Source organism: Phyllostomus hastatus, unplaced genomic scaffold, assembly GCF_019186645.2.
Source record: "Phyllostomus hastatus isolate PE091 unplaced genomic scaffold, TTU_PhHast_1.1 phas_contig_80, whole genome shotgun sequence".
Taxonomy (NCBI): Eukaryota; Metazoa; Chordata; class Mammalia; order Chiroptera; family Phyllostomidae; genus Phyllostomus; species Phyllostomus hastatus.
The window spans coordinates 11492118-11507354 of record NW_025333960.1 but is presented as its reverse complement, the minus strand read 5'-3'; the positions used below and the strand labels follow the sequence as shown (position 1 = coordinate 11507354).

The 15237-nt window shown below is 34.8% G+C and overlaps 1 protein-coding gene across 2 annotated transcripts in view; it reads left to right on the top strand.

The window, feature by feature from the left end:
- Positions 1 to 15237, top strand: part of ARHGAP28 (Rho GTPase activating protein 28) — a 217992-nt gene that overhangs the window by 196704 nt on the left and 6051 nt on the right. For both annotated transcript variants that reach the window (XM_045850289.1, XM_045850288.1), the window contains 2 exons: positions 7980 to 8036; positions 9494 to 9618. In XM_045850289.1, coding sequence (XP_045706245.1) covers positions 7980 to 8036; positions 9494 to 9618 — 182 coding nt within the window. The remainder of the gene's footprint in view (positions 1 to 7979; positions 8037 to 9493; positions 9619 to 15237) is intronic.

The window sequence follows — 15237 nt, the reverse complement described above, 5'->3', positions numbered from 1 at the left end:
TTTGTACTTTGATGCCCAAAGGTTTTTAATTATGAGAAAGTGTAATTTGTCTATTTATTTTGTTGATCATGTTTTTGTTGTCATATCTAAGAATCCTTTGTCAAATCCAAGATCATGAAGATTTAACCCTATGTTTTCTTCTAAGAATTTTATAGTTTTAATTTTTATATTTATATCTTTATTCTATTTGGAGTTATTTTTAGTGTAAGATATGAGGTAGGGGGTACAAGTTCATTCCTTTGCATGTGAATATCCAGTTATCACAGCACCATTTGTTGAAAAGACTGTTGTTTCTCCAGTGAATGGTCTTGGTACTCCTGTCAAAAATTAAATGATAATAGATATAAAAGTTTATTTCCACAATAAAAATTCTATTGCATTGATCTATATGTCTGTTCTCATGCCAGTACCACATAGTTTTGATTATTGTATCTTTAAGTTTTGAAATTGAAAGATGTAAGTACTCCAAGTTTTTATTTTTCAAATAACTTTGGTTATTTTAGATTCCATGCATTTCCATATGAATATTAGGATCAACATTTCCATTCCTGCAAAAAGATAAAAAGTGCTTGGAATTTTGATAGAGGTTGATTGACTATGTAGATTATTTGGGAAGTATTGCCATTCCAATAACATTAAGTTTTCCAATCCATGAAAATGAGCCATCTTTCATTTATTTGGGTTTTGTATAATTTTTTCAATGTTTTATAATTTTCAGTGTGTAAGTCTGGTACTTTCTTGATCACACAATATTTTTTGATACTATTGTAAATGAAATTGTTCTCTTAATTAATTTTTGGATTGTAAATTGTTAGAGTATGGAAATACAACTGAGTTTTATATATTGAATCTTGCCAAATTCATTTATTAGTTCTAAAAGTTTAGCTTTGTGTAGATTCTGTAAGATTTTCTATATATGAGGTCATGTTTTCTGTGAATAGAGATAATTTTCCTTCTTCCTTTCCAATCTGGGTGCCTTTTATTATTTTTTTTTCTTGTTGAATTGCCCTGGCTAGAACTTTCAGTAAAATGAAAGTGAGAAGGCAGGAGCAGAGATCTTTATCTCATTTCTGATCTTAAGGGGAAAGCTTTCCGTCTTTTACCGTTAAGTATGATGTTACAATGTATGTGAGTATTTCAGATTCCCTTTACATTTTGAGGAAACTCACTTCTATTCTTACTTTTTGGGGGTGTTTTGTTATCATGAAACTGTGTTAAATTATCTCTAATGCTTTTTTCCCATCTATTGATAGGATAATTGGTTTTTCTTCATTCTATTAATATGGTATGTCTTATTAATTGGTTTTTATGTGTTAAACTAACCCTGCATTCTTGAGAAAAATCCTAGTTGGCCAAGTTGTATAATCCTTTCTAATATGCTGCTTGACAGGTTGCTAGTACTTTGTTTAGTATTTTTACATTAACATGTACAAAGGATATTAGGATATAGTTTTCATGTCATGTCTTTGTCTGGCTTTGGCAACAGTGTAATACTGATTTTATAGGATGAGTTAGGAAGTGTTCCCTGTTTTCTTCTTTTTGGAAGAGTTGAAGAATGATTAGTGTTAATTCTTTAAATGCGTGGTAGAATTCAGTAGTGAAACCATCTGGTCCTGGACTTTTATTTGTAGAAATATTTTTGATTACTAACTCCATTTCTTTACATGTTATGGTTCTATTCAGATTTTCCATTTCTTCTTGAGTCAGTGTTGGTTCTGTTTTTAAGATTTTGTCTGTTTCATCTAGGTTATTTAACTGTTGGTATACAAAGTGCTCACAGTATTCTCTTACATTCCTTTTTATTTCTGTAAGTTTGGTCATTCTGTTAGTAATATCTATACTTATATTCCTGATTAATAATTTGAATTTTCTTTTTCCCTGGTCAGATAGCTATAAGGTTGTCAATTTTGTCTATGTTTTTGAAGAATCAACCTTTGTTTCATTAATTTTCGCTAGTCTCTAGTCCTTATTAAAACTCTAATTTTTATTATTTTCTTCTTTATGCTTGAGTTTAGTTTTCCATTTTTTAGTTTCTTAAGGAAAAAGGTTAGATTATAGATTTGAGAATTTTTTTAAATTGTAGCCATTTACATCTACAAATTTTCCATCCCATAAGTTTTAGTATGTTGTATTTCATTTTTGTTTCTTTTAAAGAATTTTTAAGTTTCCCTTTTTATCCATTGGTTATTTATTGTTTAATTTCCACATATTTGTGAATTTTCCAAAATTCCTCCTGTTAATGACTTCTAATTTCATAGCATTATTGTTGAAGAACATACTTTGTATTATATTGATATATTAAATTTTTATTATTATTATTATTTTAATCATTGTTCAAATACAGTTTTCTCCTTTTTATTCCCAATCCAGTCCCCCCTTCCACCCTCCCCACTTCCCTCCCATTACCACCTTCCCCTTAGTCTATGACCATGTGTCCTTTAAGTTTGTTCCTGTGAACCCTTCCCACTGTCCCCTTAAATTCCCTCTTCTCTCCCCTCCGGTCACCATCAGCCTGTCCTGTATTTCAGTGTCTTTGGTTATATTTTGCTTGTTTCTTTAGATATATTAAATTTCATTGAGACTTGTTTTGTGGTCTAACATTGTTTATCTTAGGCAATGTTATGTGCACTTAAGAGGGATGGATTCTCCTGATGTTGGGTGGAGTGTTCTAAAGATGTCTATTAGCTCTACTTGGTTTAGAGTGTTCTTGGAGTTATCTTATTTTCTTTCTGATCTTCTGTTTAGTCTATTTCTCCATTAATAAAAGTGAAGTATTAAAGTGTCCAACTATTGTCAAACTATTTCTACCTTCAATTCCTTTTTTTTTTTTTTTTTGCTATATGTCTTACATGGTTGTGTTCCCCAATTCCTCCAGTACTGCCTTCATTTGTATTGTCAAGTGTATTGTCTTAATTCTTTTATTGTTTCTTTTGCTATATCTGTTTGAAATATTAGGTCGGCTGAAAAGTTTTTTTGTTTTGTTTTGTTTTTCCTGTAAGATGGCTTTAGTAGCGCTTAGCTGTCTTTAATTGCATTTGAAGCAATTTTGTTAGATTGTATTGTGACAGCTGTCATATCAGTATGCATTTAAAAAACTTATCAAAATTGATGAATTTTTGTGTAGCCATTTTAATATTGAAGATGGAAGAAAATAAGCAATATATTTGGCATATTATGCTTTATTATTTCAAGAAAGGTAAAAACACAACTGAAACACAAAGGAAGATTTGTGCAGTGTGTGGAGAAGGTGCTGTGACTATTTGTGTCAAAAGTGGTTTGTGAAGTTTCATGCTGGAAATTTCTTGCTGGACGACACTCCATGGTTGGACAGACCAGTTGAAGTTGATAGTGATCAAATGGAAACATTAATTGAGAACAATCAACATTACACTATGCAGGAGATAGCCGACACACTCAATGATGTGTACGCTGGCTCGTGGGGTCCTCATCATTATAGATGAAATGAGACATTCACATGGGTTACCGAATCCAGTGGAGGAAAAGGGACAGCATGGCTTTTCTCTCAAGGGGAGCAAAAGCCTTCACCCTTGCTCCAATGAGCTTTTCTTGTCTTACTGTACACATCACAAGAAGGTCCTCATTAACTATGCACAAGCTTGCTTTAGGTGGTTACCTATTACAGAAAACAAAGGAGCCAGTGCTGCTAATCATATCACAGAAGAAGGATATTTACAAATGAAAAGGCAAAAATAGCTGGACCAGTTACACTCATCCTTGGAAGGTTTAGCATGTATTTTAGGAAGTTGCTTTGCAGTAAATGTCCTCAATTCAGGGAGAGGGAGTTTTAGCAAAAAGCAAGACTCAAAGTGGCCTAGGTACATTGCAGGCCTGATTCCCCATGGGAGAACCTATCTGTGGGTGTGGGTCCTGTGCATCTCCAAGTGGGAGCTGGGCCCATGCCACAGAGAACAGTCTACTACAACTCAAAATACCCAAATCAAGCATTGAAAATCATTTGCACCACGTTGGTTATGTTAATCGCTTTGATGTTTAGTTTCCACGTAAGTTAAGCAGAAAAATCTTCTTGACTGTATTTCTGCATGAGATTCCCTACTTAAACATAACAAAAATGTTCCATTTTTAAAACACATTGTGACAGGTGATGAAAAGAGGATATGTTACAATAATGTTGCATGGAAGAGATCATGGGGCAAGTGAAATGAACCATCACCAACCACGCCAAAGGCTGGTCTTTATCCAAACAAGGTGATGTCATGTATATAGTAGGATTTGAAGGGAATCTTTTATTATGAAGTCCTCTCAAGAAAACCAAATGATTAATTCCAGCAAGTACTGGTCCCAGTTACACCAACTGAGAGTAGCATTCCACAAAAAGCATCTGGAATTAGTCAACAGAAATGCGTAATCTTCCATTAGGATAGTGCAAGGCTGCAATTTTTTTTTTTTTTTGGATAACCACTCAAAAACTGTTACAGCTTATCTGGGAAGTTCTGATTCATCTGCCATATTCACCCGACATTGCACCTTTGAAGTTCTGTTATTTCAGTGTTTACAAAATTCTCTCAGTGGAAGAAATTTCAGTTCTCTGGAAAACTGCAAAAGACACCTGGAACAGCTCTTCACTTAAAAAAGATAAAAAGTTTTGGGAAGATGGAATTATGAAGTTGCCTGAACAGTGGCAGAAGGTAGTGGAACAAAACGGTGAATAAGATGGTCAATTGTTATTGGTGAAAATGAAAAAAGGTATCTTTTTTAACATAAGAACTGAAAAAACATTTGGCCATCTTAATATTTCTTTAGTGGTTGTGCTGGGGATTATAAGTACTATCTTAATTTGTAAAAATCAACTTTATATTAATAGCACCTTAAATTCAATTGTATATAAAAACGTTCTACCTATATACCTCTCTTGCCCCTACTTTATGGTGTTGCCACGAATTACGTCTTCATAAAATCGTGTTCTTATCAGTATAGGTTTATCATAAGAGCTCTGTGCATGTGTCTTTTAAATGAGATTGGGGAAAAGTAGAGTTACAAACAAAGAGTACATTAATACTGCTTTTTATATTTACCTCTATAGTTACCTTTAGTGATGTCCTTTATTTCTTTATGTGGATTTGAGTTACTATCCTTTTATTTCAGCCTGAAGGACTCTCTGTCATTTCTCCTGGGGAAAGTCTGTTAGCAATGAACTCTCTCAGCTTTTGTTTATCTGAGAATGCCTTAAATTCTCCATTTTTTTAAGGATTGTTTTGCCAGATAGAATTTTAGTTGACAGTTTTTTCTTTCCCCACTTTGAATATGTCATTTCACTATCTCCTGGATTCCATGGTTTCAGTTGGGAAATTGGCTGTGAATCTTATTGAGGCTTTTTGTGATGAATTACTTTTTTCTTGCTGCTTTCAACATTCTTTTTATCCTTCAACAGTTTGATTATGATGTATTTAGGTGTGAATCTCTTTGTGAGTTTATTTTATTTGGAGTTTAATGGATAGGTAGATCAATGTCTTTTAGCAAATTTGGGGATTTTGATTCATTATTACTTCAAATATTCTTTCAGTTCCTTTATCTTTTTTTCTTCTGGGATACTAATCATGTGTATGTTGGTGTACTTGATGTTGTCCCACAGTTTCTCTTCCAAGTCTGTTTACTTTTCTTCATTGTTTTTTCTTTCTGTTTCTTAAACTGGATAGTCTCAATTAACCTATCTTCAAATTTGCTATTATTTTCTTTTGACTCCTTAAATCTGCTATTGAATTATCTAGTGTATTTTTTATTTCAGTAGGACTTTTAACTCTAGAAATTCTATTTAATCCCTTTTTATAATTTCTAATCTGTGTTTATTCCCAATTTGATATCATTTTCTTTCTTTTTTTTTAGTTCTTTAGTCATGGGTTACATTAGTTCTTTAAACAAATTTAAAATAGCTGATTTGAAAGCTTTTTCTAGTTAGTATAATGTCTAGGTTTCTTTAAGGAGTTTCTTCTGAAATTATTGAAACTAATTTTTTCTGTATATGGGCCATATTTTCTTGCCTGACTCATAATTTTTTATTAAAAAATGGACATTTTGCATGGACATTTCCCAGGGTTTGTTGTTGCTGCTATAGTAGCTATTGTTCCTTGGTCTAGTAACTTTGCTGCTGAACTAATTTTATAAAGCCTGTATTCTTCATTTTGTGTGGCTACTGAAGTGTCTCTTTCATTAGCTTAGTGGTTAACTAATGTTTGGACAGAGATTTTCTTAAACAGCTGGAACCAAAAAAACTTCCAAGTCTTTGCAGATGAGTTGTGTGTTTGTTGGGGCACATCTTTAACATTCAGTCAGACAGCTTATAACTCTGCCTGAACCTTCACTTTCTGCTTGGACAGAGCCTGAATGTCAGTGAGAGGGGAGAGTTTAAGTTCTTTTCAGGTCTCTTCTGAACACATGCACAGCCCTGGACATGCACTTGGCCTTCCGGATTCTTTATAATATACTGGAGCTTTTCCAAGCCCTTCTTCCTCAAAGTATCTTAATCTCTAGGCTTACCTCCAAAGCTTCTTAGTTAGTCTCTTGTTTACCCCAATTCTTACCCACTGCATCAGGCAGCAGTGGCTAAAACATTTGCCTATAGAGATTTTAAACATCATACCAATTTAACACTGATCAAGTTCTAAGCTAAGCAAGCAAAAGGCAAGCCTTTTGAGCGAGTCTTCCAGGGAGCCACCAGTCAGGTCTTCTGCATCATCTGGTTTCTGTGCCAGGAATGCAGGCCATTATTTCCAAGGTTATTTATTGCTGAGCTAGGGAACAGAGATGTGGAAAAGGTAAGTTAAAAAGCCACAAAGCCTGTGTCCCTACCAAGATTCATCTGTTTTCGTGACTTAAGTATTTCCCTGACTGCAAACTTTGGTTTAGTATCCAGAGTTCTGAAAATGTTGATAACGACAGCTTCTGCCAGTTTATTCATTGCTTTTCTGTTGGGACAGACTTTTGAACTCCTGACTCTGCCTTCTTCACTGTGAGAAATTTTAATGTCAAAATTATGTGCTCAGAGCTGAAACTGAGGTCAGGCCAGGCTTTGCCATACAAGCCTGAGTAAATTAAACTTTTTATCTGAATTTCAACTTTATTATAAAGTTGGGGATTAATGTCATCTATCTCACAGAGTTTTCATTAGCATCAACTGATGTACTGTGTGTATAAAGCACTTTGTAAATTGTACAATGCCACATGAATATCAATTATTTCAGTGTTTTGATTGTAAGTTAGAATCAAGATAGAATTTAAAAGTTATAAGTACCATAAAAGCAACACTTAAAGTTGAAGAAACAGTATTTCTTCAGTTCTATTTTATTCTACCATGCTTTTAATTCTTAACTTTGATTGGAACAGACAGTTCATCAATAGGTTAAAAAATTCAAAAGGTTAAGAAAGACTATAGGATAAAAACTGGCCACCTTGACTTCCCCTCGGAGAGACAAATAATGTTACCTGTGACAGGTTGTGTGGGCTCACAAACTTGCAGGTGTACATACTTCCAGAGAAGTGCTATGCACATACAAGCAAACACGGGTAAATGTCCTTCCCCCTTTTCACATGAATGATAACACATATGAAACACTATCTTCATCTCGTGTTACTCACTTAAGAAATCATGGTGATTATTCCACGTAGGTCCACAAAGCCTTCTTCTCTGCTTCTTTTGCATGATATTCCATAGACACATCATAATTTATTTAAACCATCCCATATTATTGAACACCTAGACTGTATCCAGTATTTTGCTATTAAGATTTTGCAAGTGAATAAATTTGTTGTAAGTTATTTCTCAAAAAAATGTATATTTGTAACAAATTTGTAGATTTGGAATTGTATCAAAGTACATATACATTTTATAACTTGGTAAATAGTCTAAAATGTTTTCCATAAGATTGTTCCATTTTATACTTCCAACAACAGCATATGCTTGTTTTTCTAACATTAATCTTAAAAACTAAATGTGTTTTATTTAGGTTATAAGCCCTAAGACTTCAAAGGTACTACAGAAATCACCCTCTTTAAGAAGAATGGTAAGAAAATAAATAATTTCCTTTCCTCCCTAATGATTAGCCCCCCACATGGTAGCCAGGGAGCACAGTGAACCAGGGGCACTCTGCCCCACCCCAGGTCGAAATCCCTTCTGTGCATTTCCTGCCCTGCTCTCCTGCTTCTTTCTGGGAATGGTCAAAAGAATCCTATAAGAACTGATCCTCCTTTAAAATATTCTGTATTAGTTTTCTAGTGCTGCCATAACAAAATGGCCCAAACTGGGTGACTTAAAACAATAGAAATTCATACTCTCATAGTTCTGGAGGCTAAAAGTCCAAAATCAGTGTGTCGGTTTGTTTCTTTTGAGGGCTTTGAAAGAAGGACCTGCTGTTGATGTCGTTTCTTGATTTTGGAAATGCCAACAATTCTTGATACTCCTTAGCTTGCCAGCGCATTGCAGTCGCTGCCTCTGTCTTTCTATGGCATTCACCCTGTGTATGCCTTTTCTCCTCTTATGAGGACACCAGTTATATTGGATGAAGGGCTTACTGTATTCCAGCATGAGCTCATCTTAGCTAATTGTATCTGCAATGACCCTATTTCCAAATAAGGTCATATTCTCAGGGATTGGGGGTAAGGACTTCCACATATATTTGCGGGGGACACAATGCCACACACAACATATCCCTTCTAGGGTAGATATTGAGGCAGTTCACATAAACATACATCAACAATACCATCCTTTGAGAATAGAGAGATTTAAAATGATTACCTGAGGAGTGGCCAGGCCCTCAAACAAATACCAGTTTATATCTGTTCATCTCTAGTTAGAGAATTAAAGTTTAACACACTCAAAATTTTGAAACAAAGGAATTTTACAGTCGACCCTGACAAAACACAAATTTCTGTTAATTAGAAAGCAACAGTTTTTGAATATCTCGAAAGTCTCCAAACCAGTCATGCCGTGTGAACGCAGAGACCCTCTTCCCCGGAGCCACCCTTACCCTGCTCTTCACAGAGTCACCAGTGCACTGTGAGGGCTCAAGCTCCAAGTGCCCATCTGGGATTAACTTTGGGCTGGCTAAAGAAAGGGGATAGTTAAAAAGTCATATTTTATAATGATCCTTGAATGGTTCAGAAGAGGATGCTTAAAATATATTGAAATATAGAATTATGCTTACAGTAGGCTTATTTAGAACATTGTTCATGAAAATGTAGTAATAGTCACATAAGATTTCTGTCATAACCCAGTTCTACTCTCCTAATTTTTAAGGCATTGTATGAGACCTAAGCATGTAGTGACAGTAATTTCCTAGGTTAAGATCTGTCGAGTCTCCTGTAAAAAAGGAAGAAGTGTTTCCTTCTGAATAAATACTAGTCATGTTTACATGTTTTCCTAATTCAGAGTGCCACTAATTTTTATATATCTTAAGTGCGGTCATTGAACTGATGTGCATCCTAGTCTGACAGACTGTGCTGAATTTTTCCTCACTGGCAGTCTGACGTGCCGGAAGGAGTCATTCGAGTCCACGCTCCACTGCTCTCAAAGGTGTCCATGGCCATTCAGCTCAATAGCCAAACTACAGCCAAAGACATACTGGCAAAATTTCAGTATGAGAACAGGTGAGTGAAAGGCTAAAGGCCTGCCTAAAAGATGATGAACTTTTATCAGATGAGTAACTTTCCAGGAGTTTACAGATTTGGCCTCTTTGAAAAATTAAAGCCTGTTACTTCAGAGGCTTTACCAATAGATGAAGAGTCAAACGTACAGTAAGAAGTTAGTAAATGAAAGAATTGTCAATAACAGAAGTTTTGTATTTTTTAAAGGAATTTCTACAAGTGGGATTCTTTCTTTTCTTTTTTTAAATTGAAGTATAATTGACATATAACATACTCATTTCTGGTATACAACAGAATAACTCGATATTTGCTTTTTTAAAATATTTTATTGTTTATGCTATTACAGTTATTCCAATTTTCCCCTTTGTCCCCCTGGACGCAGCCCACCCCTCACTTCTGCAGTGAACACCCACACTGTTGTCCATGTCCATGGGTCCTTCATACTTGTTCTTTGGCTAATCCCTCCACCTTCTTTTAACCAGTCCCTTCCTTCTTCCTCCCCTCTTACCGCTGTCAGTCTATTCCATGTTTCTAGGCCTCTGATTCTGTTTTGCTCATTATTTTGTTCATTAGATTCCTCTTATAAGTGAGACCATATAGTATTTGTCTTTCACTGATTACTTATTTCACTTAGCATAATAGTCTCCAATTCCATCCATGCTGTCATAAAAAGTAGGAATTCCTTCTTTCTTTCTCTGCATAGTATTCCATCGTGTAGATGTACCACAGTTTTTTTATCCACTCATCTACTGATGGGCACTTAAGCTATTTCCAAATCCTGGCTATTATAAATAGTGCTGCTATGAACATGGAGGTGCATAAATTCTTCTGAATTGGTGTTAATAACTTGATACTTGTATATATTGCAAAATGATCACCACAGAAAGTCTAGTTAACATTTGTCACCATATATAGTTACAATATTTTTTCTTGTAATGAAAACTTTTAATATCTACTCTCTTAGCAACTTTTAAATATGCAATATAGTATTAGTAACTGTAATCATCATGATGTACTTTATATCACCATGACTGACTTATTTTTTAACTGGAAGTTTGTTCCTTTAGACCCCCTTTACCCATTTCCCCTACCTCCTCACTTTAGCAACTATCAATCTTTTCTCTGTATCTGTGAGATTAGTTTTTGTGTTTGTTTTGTTCTTTTTTTAGATTCCTCCTTTAAAGGAGATCATGTGGTGTTTGTTTTTTTCTATATGACTTATTTCACTTAGCATAATGCCTTCAAGCTCCATCCATGTTATTGCAAATGGCAAGATACCATTTTTGATGGCTGAATAATATTCCATTATGTATTTCACATTTTCTTTATCCATTTATCTGTCAGTGAACACTTAGGTTGTTCCATATCTTGGCTATTGTAAATGATGCTGAAATGAACATGAGAATACATATATCTTTTCAAGTTAGTGTTTTTGTTTCCTTTGGATGAATACCCAAAAGTGGAATTGCTGGGTCAGATGGTAGTTTTATTTTTAATTTTTTGAGGCACCTCCATACTGCTTTCTCTTGTGACTGAACCAGTTTATATTCCCATCAGCAGTGTGTGGAGGTCCTTTTTTCTTCACAACACTGACAACAGTTTTTTTGTGTGCCTTTTCAATAACAGCCATTCTAACACGTCTGAAGTTATATCTCATTGTGGTTTTGATTTGCATTTCCCTGACATTGAGTATCTTTTCATGTACCTGTTGGCTATTTGTATGTCTTCTTTGGAAAAATGTCTGTTCAGACCTTCTGCTCATTTTTTAATTAAATTGCTTTTTTGCTATTGAGTTGTTTGAGTTCTTTATGTATTTTGGATATTGACCTCTTATCAGATATATGATTTGCAAATATAATCTTCAATTACATGGGTTGTCTTTTTATTTTTTGATGGCTTCCTTTGCTATGCAAAATCTTTTTAGTTTGATAAACATAGTTTCACTTGTTTATTTTTGCATTCATTGCCTTTGATTTTGGTGTCAATCAAAAAAAAATCATTGCCAATACCAATGTCAAAGAGCTTATTGCTTACATTTACTTCTGGGAGTTTTATGGCTTTTAGGTCTTGCTCTTAATCCACTTTGAGTTGATTTTTGTGTAAGATTACTAATGGGATTCTTTTTTTTTCTGTTGTCCAAGTACAGTTGTCTTCATTTTCCCCCCACAACTCCCCCTACCCCAGCCATCCCCACCTCCCACCCTCGATTCTTAATAGGAAACCTGTTTTGTCTTGATGTTTTAATTTACTCAATGAGTTTTACTTTTATTAGAATAAAATTATAGCAAGTTAGTTTTGTAGATCTCTTAATAGCTTTCCAGGAATATCATTATTTCAGGCTCCAATGGGCTTTAACTTGCCAGTGTCAGATCAGGTTTATGTAGTTAAGTGAACATCACAGTGGTTGCTTTCCTTAAAATATATAAAATGTACTATCAGTAAACTTTGGGATCAGAATGATATTTACAAAAAAATTTCTTTTGCATGTCAGCCATTAATTGCTTTTAAAGAGCATAAATAATCATTTTTGGCTAGGCATGCCTATTCAAGGAAAAACATTTTCCCTAAGATTTTTAAAAGATGAGAAGCACTAGTTTAAATCTGTCCATTAGAAAGCAGGTACAGTTTGATGGTCTCTAGTTAAATTTTGATGTCCTTAAAAAGGAGCTTTCAAATCATATCAAAAAGGACCTTGTGGTCCTTTTTGGAGCAAAAAATAAAAGCCAGTTGTACAAAATTATGTACTGCAAGACTCCATTTATATAATATTTTTGAAATTAAAAGATTTTAGTAATGGAAGATAAATTAATGGATACCAACGGTTGGGAGGTGTCATTTTGAAAGGAGGGTGGAGATCAGTGTGGTTATATAAAAGGGCAGCACAAAGCACCTTTGTGGGGTTGGCATTGATGCCTGGACTGTGCTGGTCGATAAAGGAGCCTCTACATAATTACCCTGAACATAATACGCACACAACAGAGTACAATTAAAGTGATAAATCTGAATAAGATGGATGGATTGTATTGATGTCAATATCCTGATTGCGACATTATACCAAAGTTTGGTAAAATCTTACCCCTTGGGAGAACTGAGCAAAGGATAATCTCTCTGAATTATTTCTTATAAATACATGTAAATCAACAATTACCTCAATAAAATGTTCAATTAAAAGAAAAACAGGAGTAGCCAATAAAAGTAATCTATCCTGTTAGAAACCAGTATGGTGGTTTTCTGTGAAGGTGAAAGGTTAGTGACTCAGAGGCATGACAGAAAGTTCTACAAAGTTCCTTCTCTAGAAATGGGGGCTGGTCACATGGTATGTGCACTTTTTATATGTTTTATACTGTATACATATGTAAAGCTTACATAATAAAAGAAGAGTAGTCAGAGGCAACAGGAACCCCAAACATTTACTTCTCTCTGCCACTGGCCCCAACACCCAAAACATTGTAAATAGTTACTAATGCGCACTGATAGAGGGACTTGACATCCCATTTGAGGCATTTGGGCATCCATCAGATTCTTACAGGTATTACAAAGTCATCTCATATGCTCATGTAGAACATTTGCAGAAAGAAAATTTTGGACATCCATGAGCCAAAAAAAAATAAAAGGCCCTTGATATAAACCTCACATCTTACACAAAAATTAACCCAAAAGAGTTACAGAGTTAAATGTAAAAAATAAAACTTTTAGACAATTACTCATGACAAAACCTTTGTGGTATAAGGCTAGTGAAATATTCTTAGACTTAACATTGAAACCAAGATCTATAAGAGGTAAAAATTTACAAGTTGGACCTCATCAGAATTAAAATGTACACTGAAAGATCCCATAAAAAAGAATGAAAAGGCAAGCTAAAGACTCGAAGGATATATTTACAAACCACATATTAAACAAAGGCCTAGTATATAGAATATATAAAGAACACTCAAAATGTAACACTAAAAACCAAAAATCAGACAAACAAAATGATCTAGCCCCTGACCTGTGTGGCTCAGTTCCTGGTTGGGCATTGTCCAGCACAGAGAAAGGCCGCTGGTTTGACTCCTGGTCAGGGCACATGCCTGGGTTGTAGGTTCAGTCCCCTGTTGGGGCAGGTACATGTAGCAACTGGTAAATGTTTTTGTCCTTCTCTTTCTTCCTTCCTTCCCCTCTCTCTAAAAATAAATAAATAAATAAAATCTTTTTCTTAATCTACTCTGAAAATGGGCAAAAGACATGAACAAACGTTTTACCAGAGAATGTACAGATGGCAAATATACACATGAGAAAATGTTCAGTATCTTTTGTCACTAGGCATCTATGAGAATGGCTAAAAAAAAGTGTCTACACAAAATAATGGCAAAGACATAGAGAAATGTGATCACTCATACATTGCTGATGGGAATGTAAAATGATACAGTCACTCTGTAAAACTGTTTGAAAGTTTCTTATAAAACTAAATATGCAATTACCATGTGAACCCAGCATTCACGCTCCTGAGTTTTATCCCAAAGAAATTAAGACTGTGTTCTCACAAAATGCAGTGCACAAATGCTTATAGCAGGTCTATTTATAATCATCAAAAACTGGAAAAAGCTCAGATATTCTGTAACAGGTAAATGGCTAAAGAATCTATGGTACATCCATACCATGCTTTGCTACTCAGCAGTACAAATTCAGCAGCTTGGATGAATCTCCAGGGGTTTATGCTAATTGAAAAAAAGCTAATTCAAAGGAGTTCCATACTATATATTTCTATTTACATAACATTTTGAAGTGACAAATTTATAGAAATGTAGAATAGAGGGATAAAGGATGGGAGTGTGGACAGGGATGGGGGAGGGGTGGGTATAGTGGTAGAAGGGAAAGGAGGGTGCATGGGGTGATGGGAATGTTCTATATTAACTGAGTCATTATCAGCATCCCGGTTGTGATATTGCACTTGTATTTAAAGATTTTACTATTAGAGGAAACTGGATAAAGGGAACACAGGATCTGTTTGTATTCTTACAAATACATGCAAATTTATAATTATTTCAGTAAGTTTTTAAATAAAAGAGAATGTACATATTCTTTCTCACAATAGAGAATAAGAACAATCTTTTTGAAAAAAACAAGCTGAAACTCATTCCTGAAGTGGGATGGAGATCAGATATGGTCTTTCCAGACTCTTCCACCGCAGCATTCATTCTAGCCTGGGGTAGAAAAATTAACTTGGGCATTCATCTTCTCTGACTTGCTTTTGTTATAGGGTAAAGACATGCAATGAGATCAGTATTAGACAGTTAGCAAAGTATTAATTAGGCAAGCCTAGAAATGTGACACGGGCTAAGGAGAGAATCTCATTTAATTTTTGGCTAATATGGAAATGAAACCTGACTTCTTTTGAACTGAGAGTACTGTGACCAGTGACAAGGCAATATTAAACATCCAGCTGCTACTTGGCCAGCCTTCATATGTCAGCAGCAGTTGCCTCTCAAATAGAGCTGACGGGTGTGGATAAAACGGGCTCCGGGCTGCTGTGGAGCCTCACAGCATCGATCTTGGTGTGGAAAATTCCTGTCCTGTCTGTGCCTCAGATGCTTATCTGTGTGAAACAAACAAACAAATTGTTTTTTATATAATTTCAATTATAAT